This window comes from Lonchura striata, chromosome 14, assembly GCF_050655825.1.
Source record: "Lonchura striata isolate lonStrDom1 chromosome 14, ASM5065582v1, whole genome shotgun sequence".
Taxonomy (NCBI): domain Eukaryota; kingdom Metazoa; phylum Chordata; class Aves; order Passeriformes; family Estrildidae; genus Lonchura; species Lonchura striata.
The window spans coordinates 3,342,131-3,357,690 of record NC_140716.1 but is presented as its reverse complement, the minus strand read 5'-3'; the positions used below and the strand labels follow the sequence as shown (position 1 = coordinate 3,357,690).

Sequence of the window (15,560 nt, the reverse complement as noted above, 5' to 3'; positions counted from 1 at the left end):
TTTGCACTCAGAATGACCTCCCAGTTTTGGCAGTGAAAGGAGTTTGATGGAAATTTTGGGTTACCTGATGCTGTTACAGCAAAGAGCTGCTGCCCTGTCTCATCTCAGACAGTGTTCTGCAATGATGCAAAACTGCCCAAAACACCTCCAGCCCCTGGTGACAGCCTGACTGAGAACCAGAAACACCAACAGGGCACACAAAGCTCAGATAGTCTTTCAAATCAAAACATCCTCTCAGCCCCTTGTCCAGCCTGTCCATAATGGCCAGGAAGAAGCAATCCAATGCTACCATTTTGATCAAACAGGAATCAGTTACCAATAGTTCCCCTAGTTAAAATACAACCCAAGGAGCAGCTACTTTCCCTCTGAACTTACCCTGAGGGGTGAAATTCTCAGAAGACAAATTTATTTGCACAGTACAATTAACAACTCAATTAGGAGAGTGTCAGCTCAGGAAATGTAAAGTGTATGCACTTTATTATTGGTCACAAGAGTACAGATTTATTATCCATAGTTCTGATGTCTTCTGTCAGGGTAGCTCTTCTGATTGTTTCAGTGGTATTTCCTCCTGCGGTCATGCTCTGCAGCAAAGCACAAGTTAATTCTGCCGAACTCACAAGAAAAAAAAACCCACCACACCTGAAATTACAGGCAAGAAAGCATTCTGAAAAACCCCATAGCATTTATTTTCTAGGTGCTGTCAGGTCAGACAGGCACCAAGGTCTAAACTTTCTTCATTGCCAAGAAAATACTCAGTAAGCATTCAAGTTTTCTACAGCTAAAAGAAGTTTGTTTGCCAGCAATCTTTCATTTTATTTTTAAAAGCAGCAGCAGGCAATTGTTTTTATTCCCCAGGCAACCTTCCAAGCTGCCTTGCACACACTCAGACATGATTTTTACTTACTGATGTGGCTGTAGCTCCACATGTAGCTGAGGATAACATACCCAGCCAGCACCATGGAGAGACCCCCGAGGCCCCCCTTCCTCACATTGATGTATTTGTTGTAGTATCTGCTGTGACCTGTGGAGGAGGAAAAGTTTTCAGAGCAGCCAGATGAGTTGTGTTACCCTGTGAGAGAAAAGAGGCAGCCTGGATTCACAAAACTTCAGGAAATTGGTTCTAATCTGAAGGTCTCAGAAGCAAGTCTGACAGGAAGCAACCGACATGTTGGCTGAGCAAGGTGATCCCAAGTTAACAGACCTAAGCCTTAAAAAAACAAACAAAAAAAAAAAAAAGGGAAAAATCCCCTATTTCTCTTTTTTTCCCCCTAAATATTATTATGACTTTCATGAGCTCAAGCTGCTTTGGAATTATCAAGCTCTTCCATACAGTATATACATGCACACATGTATTATCAAAGGCAAACATTACATTTGTTTAAATCTACCTGAATGACATTTGTACCTACAGCAAACAACAGTGGTCCCAAGTGATCCATAAGGGCTCTGTCTCCTCTTTTACCGTCTGTAGGGACCAAATGCCTTTTAATTCTTTTTTGCTTACTTGTGACATTGTGAAACCCCAAAATTTTCAGCCAACGGGTTCAGGACTAAAGGCACTACATTGCCTCTTTATAGAACAAGAAATACTGAGAACAACCATCTGGTGGATAAAGCCCACACGATAAATAAATTTACAATTGGAAAAACGAGATGTTACAGGAGAAACTGCTGTAGGAAGGCAAAACTGGCCATGGAGCAGGCCCTGCAATGCTATGCTCCCCCCAGGCAACATCCAGTCCGGCAGCCAGGGATTTTTGTGTGCTACTCTCCCTGGCTCCATCAGGAGAAGAAATTCAGGGTCCCGCACCCGCCTCACCTCTTCGAATGGCCCCCAAGATGCCGCCGGGGGTGAAGTCCCTCATGGCCAGCCAGCTGCCTAGCTGGCCCAGCTTCACGTCCATCAGCTTCATGTCCTTAAGGAGAACTGCGGCAGGGAGAGGGAGAGAGCCCGGTGAGCGACGGGCTGAGGGAGGGAGAAAGGCAGGGGGACAGCGCGGTCACCTTGATCCCCCCGCACTCACCCGGCGGCTGCGCCATCTTGCCGTGCCCGGAAGGGACGGGCCGCGGGGGCTCATGGGAGGAGGGAAGGGCGGGAACGGGCGGGGCGGGCGCCATGTTGGGTGTGTCACGGCCCCTCAGGAGGGACTGTGGCGGTCCCGGAGCCCGTCCAGCCTGTCCTAGGGGCAGGACAAGGAGTAATGGGTACTATAAGAGAAGGGTGACCTTTTTGTTCGCTGTAGCCGCAGATGTTAACTTGTTTCAAGGATATAATGTCAGGAGATTTGCTTTTACAGCGGTAGTAGGCAATAGGCTGTGCATTGCTCAACTGATAACACGCATTCCTAAGATAACACGTATTCTTGAGACTGTGAAAATCCCCAGGTCAAAACGACAACTGTGAGGAAGACAACCAGCCTTCATCCCACGACCACCAGGAGGCAGAAAACGACCACCTAGCAACAGAAGGCGACTGCGCAGAAGAAACGAGTGAACTAAGGAAGAAGATAAAAAGAGCGAACTAGGGGACCACAAGCGCGGCAGTTTGGCGGAGCGGTGGCTCCCCTCTGCGGCCAGCGCTGCTTTGCTTTCGCTCCCATATACTCTATTAAATGAATTTAAATAAATTCTGTTAATTGGATCAGATGGCCTCTTGTGCTCACTCATAACAATTTGGTGCCGTGACTCGGATCGCGGATTTGGAGGACCCCTCTCTGGGAGAGGCGCCACCACTCCGCTCTTTTGAGCGGACTCAGACTGGGGGTCTTGTCCTCATCCCGACCGACGAACCCAAAAGCCTTGAGAGGAAAGCAAAGAAAGGGAAGCGGGCCCAAGATACCCCTTAAATTTTGTGCACAAATCCGAACGAAGACGCAGGAAGCGTAAGTATGAGGGTTCCGTTCGGGCGGGGTCGGGATCCCGGAGTGTGGCGAGTGTGTGAGTTGCATGAGAGGGGAGCCGGCAGCCGGACTCCCCAAGTGAACGCAGACCCTCAGTAGTGCGGTTCCCAAAGCCCGCGAGGGCCTGGGCCACGAACCAGGGGAAGCGATTGTGATTATTTGATTATTTGTGTGTGTTAGAAGGCACTCCGGAGGAATGGGGCAGGGGAAGAGTAAATCCCCCTCCCCAGTGGGGGTAAAACTCCCTTCGGTTCCTAAGGACAGTCCCCTGGGGTTCATGTTGACCAATTGGGAACACTTCCCAGGAACGAGGGGAAAGGATAAAGCAAAAATGATACATTACTGTATAGAAGTGTGGGGAGGGAAGGAAGTTTCCAAAAATGGGATTTGGCAGAGCTGCTGCGGGAGGCGCAGAAAGTGTACGTCCGGAGAGAGGAAGAGAGTCAGAAGAGGCAAGTTAAAATGATGGTTGCTGCGGTAAGGGAAAAGTAGGAGCATAGAGGCAGGACAGAGGAAGTTTACTCGAGACAAAGCGGGTAATAAAGAAAAAGGGGGGGGGAACGGAGGAAAAGACTTGTTATTATTATGGCAAAAAGGGGCATTTCAAGAGGGAGTGCAGGGTGCAGCTTAGAGATGAGAAAGAATTCAAGGCTGATTAGGGGGGTCAGGGTCTCTACTTTATGGGGACCCGGAGACATCAAAAGGAGCCCTTGATAAAATTAAAGGTGGGTCCCCAAGGCCAGGAAATAGAATTCTTGGTCGATACAGGGGCAGAAAGATCTACCATTCAATTCCTGCCCCAAGGCTGTACCCTGTCAAAACAGACAGCCATGGTAGTAGGGGCAAAAGGGGAACCATTTGAAGTGCAAATTATTAAAGAGGTAATGGTAGAATCAGAAACTAAAATGGGGGTGGGTGACTTCTTATTAGTCCCTGAAACAGATTATAACTTATTGGGAAGGGATTTAATTGTTGAACTGGGAATTCAAATCAAAGTGGTAGAAAAGGAATTGAAAATCAGGCTTTGCCCTCTCCGATTGGAAGATGAAGAGAAAATAAATCCTGAAGTATGGTACAATCCGGGAACCGTGGGCAAATTGAATATGACTCCATTCACGGTAAAGATCAGAAACCCTGAGGTCCCGGTGAGAATAAAACAGTACCCTGTTTCACTAGAGGGAAGGGAAGGATTGAAACCCGAAATTGAAAGATTACTAAATAAAGGATTATTGGAGCCATGTATGTCGCCTTTTAACACCCCCATACTCCCAGTTAAAAAGGCAGACGGATCCTATCGGCTGGTGCGTGACCTTAGGGAAATTAATAAGCTCACCGTAGCTCGGTTCCCAGTAGTGGCAAACCCCTATACCCTTTTGAGTAAATTAGGACCTGAAAACGAGTGGTATAGTGTCATAGACCTGAAAGATGCCTTTTGGGCCTGCCCTCTGGACGAATCCAGTCGAGACTATTTTGCCTTTGAATGGGAGGACCCTGATATGGGGAGGCGACAGCAACTTAGGTGGACAGTGTTACTTCAGGGGTGTTCATCAAGTCTCCCAATTTATTTGGGCAAGCCCTGGAACAAATTTTGCAAGATTATAAAACAGACCCAGAGGTAAAGCTAGTTCAGTATGTGGATGATTTGTTAATAGCAGGTAAAGAAGAAGACAAAGTCCGGAAAGAAAGTATCAAACTATTAAATTTCCTGGGGCTGAAGGGATTGAAAGTTTCTAAAGCAAAACTACAATTTGTGGAAGAGGAAGTTAGGTACCTGGGACATTATTTGAAAAAGGGAGAGAAGAAAATTGATCCAGACAGAGTACAAGCAATCCTATCCCTGCCTTTACCGCAAAATAAACGACAAATTCGTCAGATATTAGGACTTACAGGGTATTATAGGCAGGGAATTGAAAACTATAGCGGGAAGGCAAGATTTCTGTATCAAAAACTTACCCAAGATGGGCACCTTAAGTGGACAGAAGAGGAAAAATCTAAATTCCAAGAATTAAAAGAAACTCTGGTCCATGCTCCAGTCCTGAGCCTCCCAGATTTAAAGAGGCCCTTCTTTTTATTTGTCAATATTACAGATGGGGTAACTTATGGAGTACTTACCCAGGACTGGGCGGGGAAAAAGAAACCTATTGCATATCTATCTAAAATTTTAGACCCTGTAAGTAGGGGATGGCCGGGCTGTTTACAAATAATTGCAGGCTGTGCAGCGTTGGTAGAAGAAACAAGGAAGATCACCTTTAATGCCACCCTGAAGGTATTAACTCCACATAACATACGGAGTGTGATGCAACAAAAAGCAGACAAATGGATATCTGATGCCAGGCTCCTAAAGTATGAGGGGATTCTATTAGAAACCCCTAATTTCACTTTAGAAACCACCTCATTGCAAAATCCAGCCTCCTTCCTCTTCAGAGAGCCAGAGACTGACCCACTGGCTCACGACTGTGTGATCACTATAGAGGAGCAAACTAAAATTAGACCTGACTTGGAAGAAGAGGAGTTAGAGACTGGAGAAAAGCTGTTTGTAGATGGATCATCCAGAGTAGTAGAGGGCCAAAGAAAATCAGGGTATGCCATAGTAGGGGGACCTGACCTAGAAGTAATTGAGTCCGGAGCCCTAGACAAAACATGGTCAGCCCAAGCCTGTGAAATATACGCCATCCTAAGAGCCTTGGAATTATTAAAGGGAACAGAGGGAACCATTTATACAGACTCTAAATATGGGTACGGGGTAGTACATGCATTTGGGAAATTATGGGAGGAAAGGGGCCTTGTGAATTCACAAGGAAAGGACCTGGTGCATCAGAGATTAATAGTAGCCCTCCTGAAGGCCTTGAGAGGCCCTGCAAAGATAGCTGTAGTTCATTTAAAAGGGCATCAGCGGGGGATGGATTACTGGAGTAGGGGTAACAACGCGGCAGACCATGAAGCGAAGAAGGCTGCGATTATCAAGGCACTGACCTTGAGTGAGAGAGCTGGGAGGGATCCTACAGATACCTCAGAGAATCCTGGGTTAACCACCCAGGAGAAGCTTGTATTTACTGTAGAAGAGCGGGAGAAACTTGCAAAATTGGGGATAAAAGAAGAATCGGGGAAATGGCTGTTGAAGGATGGGAGGAGGTTCTGCCTAGGGCCATAGCCCAGCAGATGCTTAATAAATTACACCAGAAAACACACTGGGGCGCTCAAGGGCTGGTAGACCACTTTGCCACCCATTACATGACTGTGGGTCTCCATGATCTAACAAAAAGTATTACTAAGGGTTGCCCAACCTGTTTATGTGTAAATAGGAAGAATTTAAGGAAGCCACCCTTGGGAGGGAGACCCGTGGCAAAGAGGCCTTTTACAAATTTACAGGTGGACTTTACTGAGCTTCCCAAAGTGGGGAGGGTAAAATATCTTTTAGTTATAGTAGATCATCTAACACATTATGTGGAAGCAATCCCTGCCGCTAGAGAGACAGCCCAAACGGTGACAAAGGCCCTGCTAGAGGAAATAATACCCAGGTATGGGGTCCCAGAAACAATAGACTCCGATAAGGGCCCCCACTTTACTTCAAAAATAACACAGCTGCTGGCAGAAGCCCTGGGCATAAAATGGGAGCAACATACTCCCTAGCATCCCCAGAGTTCGGGAAGGGTGGATAGAATGAATGGGGAAATTAAGAAACAACTCACTAAATTGGTACTAGACACTAAGTTATCTTGGATAAAATGTCTGCCACTAGCATTATTAAATATTCGGACTCAACCACGAGCAGACATAGGGCTTTCCCCATTTGAAATGTTGTATAGAATGCCCTACTCCCTGGAGAAAGTTCAATCTAATCCTAATATCACTGACCAAAGTATTAACAAATATTTAACTGTTTTAATGAAATACAAGAGACAGTTATGGGAAAAGGGGATGTGGGCCCAAAGACCACCATTAGATCTTGTATTACACCAGGTACAACCCGGCGACTGGGTCCTCATCCGAAGCTGGAAGGAAGATTCAATCACCCCAAGGTGGGACGGACCGTATCTGGTTTTAATCACCACTGATTCCGCAGTTCGTACGGCAGAAAAGGGATGGACCCATGCTAGCAGAATAAAGGGGCCAGTGGACCCAACTCGATTCCATGCAACTTCCAGAGAGACGAGCTGGAAGATTGATGGGAAGCCGGGGGATTTAAAGCTAACAGTAAAGAGAACTCTCAAGTAATTTTAATGGACACTGTCAGTTCCGGAGACATTTGGGTCGGGACTGACTGGGGATTGCAAAAACAACTGATAGGAGAAACAAAACCCCCAGGATACTGTAAGTATTTAGAAGATTTAGCTCAGCAGTCCTATTATCAGCCCATCCGACTCGAAAGGGAGCAGAGACCTTGGGGAGGGGAGGATCATGCCGAGCATGAAGATATTAGAGTAAAATGTAGCTGGTTAGATTGTGATTGTTTCCCTTTTGCTTGCTTTTCTTGTAAAATTTGTAAAGGGCTGTGGTGGGCTCACTGTAGAAAGGGGAGGGCTCCAAAAAGTGTGTGTCAGCGCTGCTGGCTAGAACAACGCAAGTTGACCTCTGAAATATTGGATTATAAGGTCGCCACTTGGGAATTGACTAAAGAATCTTCCGAGTGGTGAGGAATTTTTGTGAAGGGAATAAATCCTGAATTCCATTGCTACCACTCCAACGAGCTTTCAAGTCCATTTCTTACGGACATAGTCCAGGTCAAGTGTCGCAGGCTGGTCAAAGGACTTAGGTGTGACACCCCACAATTAAATGAGAAAAATTGGAACTCCCGGAGGTCAAAGTGGGAGAGAGGAAATAATCCCGCCCCTGAAGAATATCTCTGCTGTCAAGAAGATGGCCTACCCTGTAGCTTGTAGCAACCAAGTTGACAGGCGAGACAGAGAGGTAGCTAGTGGGGATGAGGGACCCTCCCAAATCTTAAGAAGAAACACTGACCACCATAGGCACGGGAATGGTGACAATGGAATGAGAAAAAGTGGGAATGAGAAATTGGGCATGATAAGCAGCATCCCCTGCAGTGCGTACTACTCAGCCCTAAAGATTCTTGCATTTGTGATGATATGCTTTCCTCTCCAAAGTGTTGCTACTGAAACCCATGAACCCTTTAAATGGACATTAAGTAGGTGGGAAAATCATGATACTCGTTACAACCTGCAGACTGTGATGACCCCTGGGGCACCAAGCTTTAAAGCTGGAGTATGTAACATGACCAAGAATCCAAGCTGTGGGCGGCTGTTAAATTTGACAAGTTTCTATATGTGCCCTGCTTCAAATCCGGGGAGGTCATATTGTAACCTCCCCGGGCATTACTACTGTGGTTATTGGGGTTGTGAAACAATAGCATCAGCATGGGCCCCAGGAGGAGGGTCAGATAAATACCTAAGGGTGGGATATGGACCAGCTGGATGTGTAAAGCCCCAAGAATGGCCGTGGGTAGGGAAAAATTTACTCGGGAACTGTACTTTCATATACCTCAATGTTACTCAACCAAATGACCCAGGGTGGCTATTGGGAAAGACATGGGGAATTAGGCATTGGATAGAGGGACACGATTTGGGAAACCTAATACATATAAAGAAAGAACCTATTCCCTATGACCCAGCACCAATTGGACCCAACAAGGTGATAAGTGACATTAAAACTAAAACAATCAACTACACGGAGACAGAGGTTATTACCAACCACACTAGTATAGATGAGCCAGGTGCTCCTAAACCCGAATATGCCACCTTGTGGAAAATAATGCAAGCCACATTCGGCGTTTTAAACTATACATACCCAAACCTGACAGAGGGTTGCTGGCTCTGTTACATGATGAATCCACCATTTTATGAGGCGATAGGATCCTTTGCCAAAACCAAAAGAATTAATGGGACAAACCCAAGAGAATGTCTGTGGAAACAGGGAAAAGATAGCACCCCAGGAATAACCCTAGCACAAGTAAGAGGGAAAGGGAAATGTGTGGGAAAAGTACCCGCAATAATGCAACACTTGTGTGAGACGACAATCAGCATCAAGAGAAAAGATAAACCGGCAGAATGGCTCCTGCCAGCGCCTAACACCAAATGGGTATGTAATACACTCGGAACCACCCCTTGCTTATCCATAAGGCTTTTCAATGAAAGTTCAGATTATTGTGTACAGGTGCTAATTGTCCCTCGCATATCATATCACCCAAAGGAGTATGTACTAGAGCATCAAATAACTCCCGAAAACCATCTAGTCAAAAGAGAACCACTCACAGTATTAACAGTAGCAGTCTTGCTTAGTGTGGGTAGAGCTGGAGTGGGAACGGAGGTAGCCTCCCTAGTAAATCAACAACAAGGTATGAAAAATTTACAGGTATCCGTGGATGAAGACTTGAGCAGAATCGAAAAGGCCATAGATGGGTTAGTAAAATCAGTCAGGTCCCTCTCTGAGGTTGTGTTACAAAATAGACGGGGACTTGATCTATTATTTTTACAACAAGGGGGGCTCTGTGTTGCCTTACGAGAAGAATGTTGCACTTATGCAGACCACACAGGAATTGTGATTGATACTATGGCTGAGCTGCGCAAACAAATAGAGCAAAGAAAGAAAGAGAAAGAAGCTCAACAAAGTTGGTATGAATCATGGTTTACTCATTCCCCTTGGCTAACCACCCTTTTGTCCACTATTGCAGGACCGGCAATTCTGCTCATCTTAGTGCTAACTTTCGGACCCTGCATCTTTAATAAGCTTATTGCTATAGTAAAGAGTAGGTTAGAGGCCGCTCATTTGATGATGGTAAGATCAAAATATGAACCACTCACCCAGGTGGAGACTGAAGACTATCTAGAGCTTAGTAGAAAAGAATTAATACGGTTCAACGAACAAAAAGAAGGATAAAAAGAAAAGGGGGGATTATAAGAGAAGGGTGACCTTTTTGTTCGCTGTAGCCGCAGATGTTAACTTGTTTCAAGGATATAATGTCAGGAGATTTGTTTTTACAGCGGTAGTAGGCAATAGGCTGTGCATTGCTCAACTGATAACACGCATTCCTAAGATAACACGTATTCTTGAGACTGTGAAAATCCCCAGGTCAAAACGACAACTGTGAGGAAGACAACCAGCCTTCATCCCACGACCACCAGGAGGCAGAAAACGACCACCTAGCAACAGAAGGCGACTGCGCAGAAGAAACGAGTGAACTAAGGAGGAAGATAAAAGAGCAAACGAGGGGACCACAAGCGCGGCAGTTTGGCGGAGCGGTGGCTCCCCTCTGCGGCCAGCGCTGCTTTGCTTTCGCTCCCATATACTCTATTAAATGAATTTAAATAAATTCTGTTAATCGGATCGGATGGCCTCTTGTGCTCACTCATAACAGGTACTGATTGGAAGTGGGGGAAATTTTGATTAGAGATACAAAAACAAATTCCTTCCTGTGAGGGTGAATGGCCCCAGGCACAGGTTGCCCAGAGAAGCTGTGGCTGCCCCGTCCCTGTAAGTGTCCAAGGCCAGGTTGGATGGGGATTGGAGAAACGTGATGTAGTAGAAGATGTCCCTGCCCATGGCAGGCGGTTGGAACTGGATGATCTTTAAGGTCCTCCCAGTTCCTTGACATTCCATGATTCTGTCATCTCTCTGGGGGGCCAATTCCCCAGTGGGGGCTGCAGACACCCACAGGCACTGCCAGCCTGGCAGAGGGCTGGGGCACCTGAGGGATTCTCCCTTCATTTCCAGTCCAGCAGGTCCCTTCATCAGCTGCACCCTTCCTCAGGGGATGGTAAACAACTCCTGATCATGTCCTTCAATCCCCCAGGGCAGCGCCTCACACCGTCCCACGTTACGGGGTGTCAGGTGCCCTCCTCGCAGTGCTTTAGATTGTGAGGAAATATAGAAAAATTCACAAGTTGTCATCAGCATCTTCACACATCGCCATCAGCAATCTTGCCAATGTCCCACAAATGAACCTTTTCCAATGTGTTCTTAAGTTGCAGCTCTAACACAGTAAATATGTGTTCACAGACAGTATATGCTGCAACATACATTGAAATTGTGGCTTTTTGCACTGTGAGAAGTTCTTTTTCAGTGCCCACTGAAAACTTCCCTGTGGGAATACGCTGTGCTCTACTCCAGCTCCTCTGGAAGGGTGTCAAAGGCAAAAGGAGAGAGGTTGGTTTGGGGTATACAGTGTAAATAAACCCGCATAACCAGAGTGGTGGAGTAGTTAATGTGCTGATAAAGATAAATTTTACCTTCCTGAAACATGAATTGCAGAAGATGCTGAGTTGGAAGGGTCCCACAAGATCAGAGTCGAACTCCTGGCCCTGCAGGGGACAGCCCGTGCAGCCCTGAGACGTTATCCAAACACTCCTGGAGCTCTGGTGGCCATGGGGCTGTGACCATTTCTTGGGGAGCCTGGCCAGTGTCCCACTCCCCTCTGGGAGAAGAATTTTACTGATATTCCCCTGACATTCCAGCCATTCCCTGGGTCCTGTCCCTGCTCTCAGAGGGTGGAGATTGAAGCTGCCCCTGTGCTGCCCCTCGGGAGGAGCTGCAGCCCCCGATGAATCTCTCCTCATTCTCCTCCAGCAGAACAAACCAAGTTACCTCAACCACTCCTTGTTTTGCTTCTCCCCTAGACCTTTCCCCATCTCCATAGCCTGCTTTTTGATTGCTTTATATCTTGTATTGTGGTGCCCAAAACTGCATCCAGAACTTGAGGTGAGACTGCACCAGCTCAGAGTAAAACGGGAAAGAGCCGCGCAGATTTATTTCCTTTTCCCCAGAGCCTTGCCGGGGGGTTCGGGCACATCTTGGGCACACCTGCAGCCCTGGGTGGTGGCACCAGGTGTGACTCCAGCAGGTGTCACTCGCAGGCAGCGGCTGCGGCTGATGGTCCCGGTGTAGTGACCTCTAGAGGCTTCCATTCCTCTCGTGCAGGTTCACGGCAGTGTCAGCGTTTGTTGCTGTTTATTGTGCTGAAGCTGAAAAGCGAAGTGCTGCAGCGGTAAACAGGGAGCAGCCGTTCCCCCGCTGCCCCTGACAGGTCAAACAGCACCCCGGGATTCCTGGATATGAAATCTCCATCCCACACAGGACTGGTAGAGCGGATCAGAGATGAAAACTAAATTAAGGATGCTGAAAGGAGCCCACAGGGCTCCTACATAAACACTAATCTCTGCAGCTTTTACTTCTCTTAGCTCGCAGAGTCTTATTCAATACTCCTCCCTCCTGCCACTGCAGGATTCTTGGAGTCTGCAGGGTTGTGTTTCCTGATATTAAGTGAGGTGAGGGACTTGTGCTGTCTGAAGATATATGGAACTGAGGCTGGTATCCATGTCTAGCTTCACCTTCTATTTTACCAAAATTAATTTATTTACTTTGAGTACTTCTATAACATATCATAACATAACATAACATTAAAAAATAGGCAGAAGGAATACATTGCTGCTTGGTTTAAAATTTGTTTTCCTTATTAACAGAAAGTAGGATTAGGAATGTATAGTGTGTCTGATCACCTGAAAAAAGGATTCCAAAATTAGACCCTGCTAAATGAGTTTAAAATCCTCTTATTAAATTATCCTTTATTTTATTATTGGACTTTACCGGTAACTGTCGTTTTGTGGCTGAAGTGTCCCCTGATGAACTACTATGTGCCCTTTTTACAGTACTTGCAGAAAATCATGCTCCAAACTTGCTTCCCTCATTCTTGCAAGGCAACCTATTGTTTTAAACAGGATTACTCATGCAAGGCAGATTAATTCACCTACAGGAAGAAAGCCGGTGGCGGGGGCCTCGTTTTAAGGAGTTCCCTACAGAGTAGAAGAGCACATAAAGCTGTTCAAAGCGCTTATAGCAAGATCTGGGGAAATTTGGATTGTTAGGATAAGAATGGACATCCTTAATGAGGATCCACCTCCAATTCAATTAGAGGCAGCAGTGACTCAAGCCTTGGCCTGAGCTGCCCATGCTGGCAGGCTGAGAGGAACAAGGCTATTCTCTTTATGCCACCTTAACCTGACCCAGCAGGAAGAGTGGAATGGTACAGATGTGCAGGAGGTTTTACTGCACATTTCCTGCTTTTGACCTGTGCTGCTGGCCAAAACGCAGGGTCTTGTTGGTTGATCCAGATGGGAGGACCTGTGACAAAGAAAAGTGTTTCTAATGTGTTTCTGTTTGCTTACAAGAATTCTCACAGCCCTTTTTTCCTGACCACAGAAGAACTCACACATTGAGAGCCGGTTGCCTTGCTTAGAGCTCCAGACCTGCTCCAGGCAGCAATGTGACCCCAAATCCTTGTATTCACTCCAGGTCTTATGTCAATGATTGTTCAGGCTCTTTGAAGTTTCCTTTCTCTGCTTGTTTCCATACTCAGTCTTTCTGTCTCTTCCTCCACCTGAACCATAGCATCCACATGTAACCTTCTTTCCTTTTAATATCCTACTCCAAACTCCTAGAGCCTTCAGGTTCTTGAGCAATCTTGTATTGTGGGTGGCAATAGACTTAATGTCTCCTTCAGCTACCCTAAATAAAGGAATGCAGTTAAACCTACCAATTTCAAGAAGGTTTAGCCCAGCCTCTAAAAATAAAAGCCTAATGGAGTGTTGCCCTGAGGTTTTCATCTTAGTGAAGACCTCTCTAGAAAATGCTGTGAAGTTTGTACATAATGGCATAGAAATAATAGAAGTAGAAATAAAAATAGAAATAAATTCAGAAAACACAGAGTATTTTGCAAAGGACGTCAATGGATACAAAAGAGATTTCCTTTCTCCACTAACAAGGGTAACACATAATATTGCAGCTTTTAGTCCAAATATTCAGTTTTGGCCCATAAAGTTAAGTCACACTTCATCTGAGTTGCTGAAAAGGAGAAGTAAAAAGCAGAACATCTTCTCTTGGAGGTTGGGATCATATTTCCTGTTCCATGTGCCACCTTTAATGAAGACTCAGGGTCCCACCTGGCTGGTCAGTGGTCTTGTTGGAATATACAGACACGGTGACTGCAGGTGTGTGAGGTAGCACAGAGTGGCCTTCAAGAAGGTCAAGAAACGAGGATTTACCTAAATGATCCCATGTCCACTGAAACTGATGACAAAGCACCCAGTGCTTTTAATAAAGGATCAAACCTTCTGTGGTTTGTGGACCAGATACGGTTCTGAAACATGTGGTTTGGCACAGGATGCCTCTTGGCTCCAAAGCACTCATTTCAGTCTGATGAATTCCCACCAGCACAGGTTAAGGAGCTGCTGCCATCAAGGAGAAAGAGAAATCACAGGCTACCAGCTCTTGCAGAAGCTCAACAGAGAGATGCACATTCTATCAGCCAGTAATTTGGAGAAAAGTTATGGCCCCAGGTTGCTTCATCCAGTCAGTTATTTTTTAATTGTATGAACAATCTTGTGTGGTGAGAGCAGAGCAGCTGCTGAGGTTTCAGCATGGTTCATCTAAAATTGTGCTTGCAGTGAAAACCAGACTCCAGCGCTGAATAGGATAAGAAAAGGGTGTGGAGTTTGAAATCTCTTCCATGGCCAGACTTCCTCAGGAAAATGGTGAATTGCCTTGCAGAGATAATAATACCTAGGGATTGACATGGCAAAAGCAGTTGAGAGAATGAACCTGTGATTGCAAGCAGATTGCTTGCTCTGTGTTATTATAGAGCCATTTTCCTTCATCAACCTCAAAACACTTTGCAGAGGAGATCACTTACCAGTGATTAATAGTTTAGCATGTACATAATTCTTTTCTCCTTCACAGCACTTGTGTGTTGATGCATCTTCCTGCTCCTCTGATAAAATGTGTACATTAATGTTATGATTATCCTTTTAAGTGGTGAAATTTGAGCCCTGGGTTTAGGAGTGGGGTGGGGGAATTCCTCCCTCCTCCTTTGGTCCCATCTTGCTGGCCTTTGCTTGTATCTGATGTCAGTTGCAAAAGTACCTTATTTTATAAGTCTTTGATCAGCCTGGTGGTTAGCTAAATATATACCTGTGGGGAGATAATTACATGCTATCAGTAGTAAAATGTACTAAAATAATGTACGTTAATTAAAACACTTGCAAAACCAAAGCAGGAATTTTCACTGAGATAAATCTGCTGCAGCAACAGCTGTATCTGAGGCTGCTTCCCAGAGACAAACATGAAAATAGAACCAGGGACCAGTAAAACCCAGTTTCTTCATGCTAAAAAGAGGAAAGACATGGACCCACTGGGAATGGCATGGTGGTATTAGTCCAGAAGGGCAGGGCGATCTGCCTTCATTAGTGGCAGAAGATTGGTGTGACAAATTCCATCTTATCCATGTGTCTGTTTGGCTAAGTGTGAGTGGCCCAGCAGGGGGATGTACAAATGGGCCTCATATTTTCAGGGGAGGATTTGGAGATTAATTAAATGATGTGGCAGAAGTTTAAAATGAATCACCTTATTAATATCTTTGAATCCCCTGTCAGTTTCTCCAGCACAATCCTTGTACTTCTCTCTTCCCACATTTATGTCTGATGAAAATAAATGTGGAAATTGTCTCTCTGACCTTCCCAGCTGAAGCAGCAGCCGACGTCTGTTCTCCCTCTCCTACCTTGTTTCTTGGAAGAAGCTCAGTTGCTGACATTGAGCCTTACTCAGACCAAAGGCACTGGTGGCTTTGGGACATTATTGTCTCCAAAGCCCTGTGGCACC

The 15,560-nt window shown here is 45.7% G+C and overlaps 1 protein-coding gene and 1 long non-coding RNA gene across 3 annotated transcripts; one reads left to right on the top strand and one right to left on the bottom strand.

Annotated features, from left to right (window-relative positions):
- Positions 1–450: 450 nt before the first annotated feature.
- Positions 451–2,161, bottom strand: ATP5MF (ATP synthase membrane subunit f). Of its 2 annotated transcripts, none has more exons than XM_085592138.1 (4): positions 2,025–2,161; positions 1,820–1,927; positions 905–1,021; positions 451–604 (listed from the first exon to the last, which is right to left on the bottom strand). In XM_085592138.1, the coding sequence occupies exons 1-4, from the start codon at positions 2,116–2,118 to the stop codon at positions 486–488; spliced, it is 438 nt and encodes a 145-aa protein (XP_085448264.1). In that variant the 5' UTR covers positions 2,119–2,161; the 3' UTR covers positions 451–485. The 2 variants fall into 2 exon arrangements, with proteins under 2 accessions (XP_085448264.1, XP_021405383.2); XM_021549708.4 differs by having other exon boundaries at positions 451–581; positions 2,025–2,158.
- Positions 2,162–2,477: 316 nt separating this feature from the next.
- On the top strand, positions 2,478–10,238 carry LOC144247160 (uncharacterized). The gene is made up of 2 exons (XR_013340861.2): positions 2,478–2,882; positions 6,861–10,238. It is a non-coding gene; the product is annotated as an uncharacterized LOC144247160 (long non-coding RNA).
- The last annotated feature ends 5,322 nt before the right edge of the window (positions 10,239–15,560 follow it).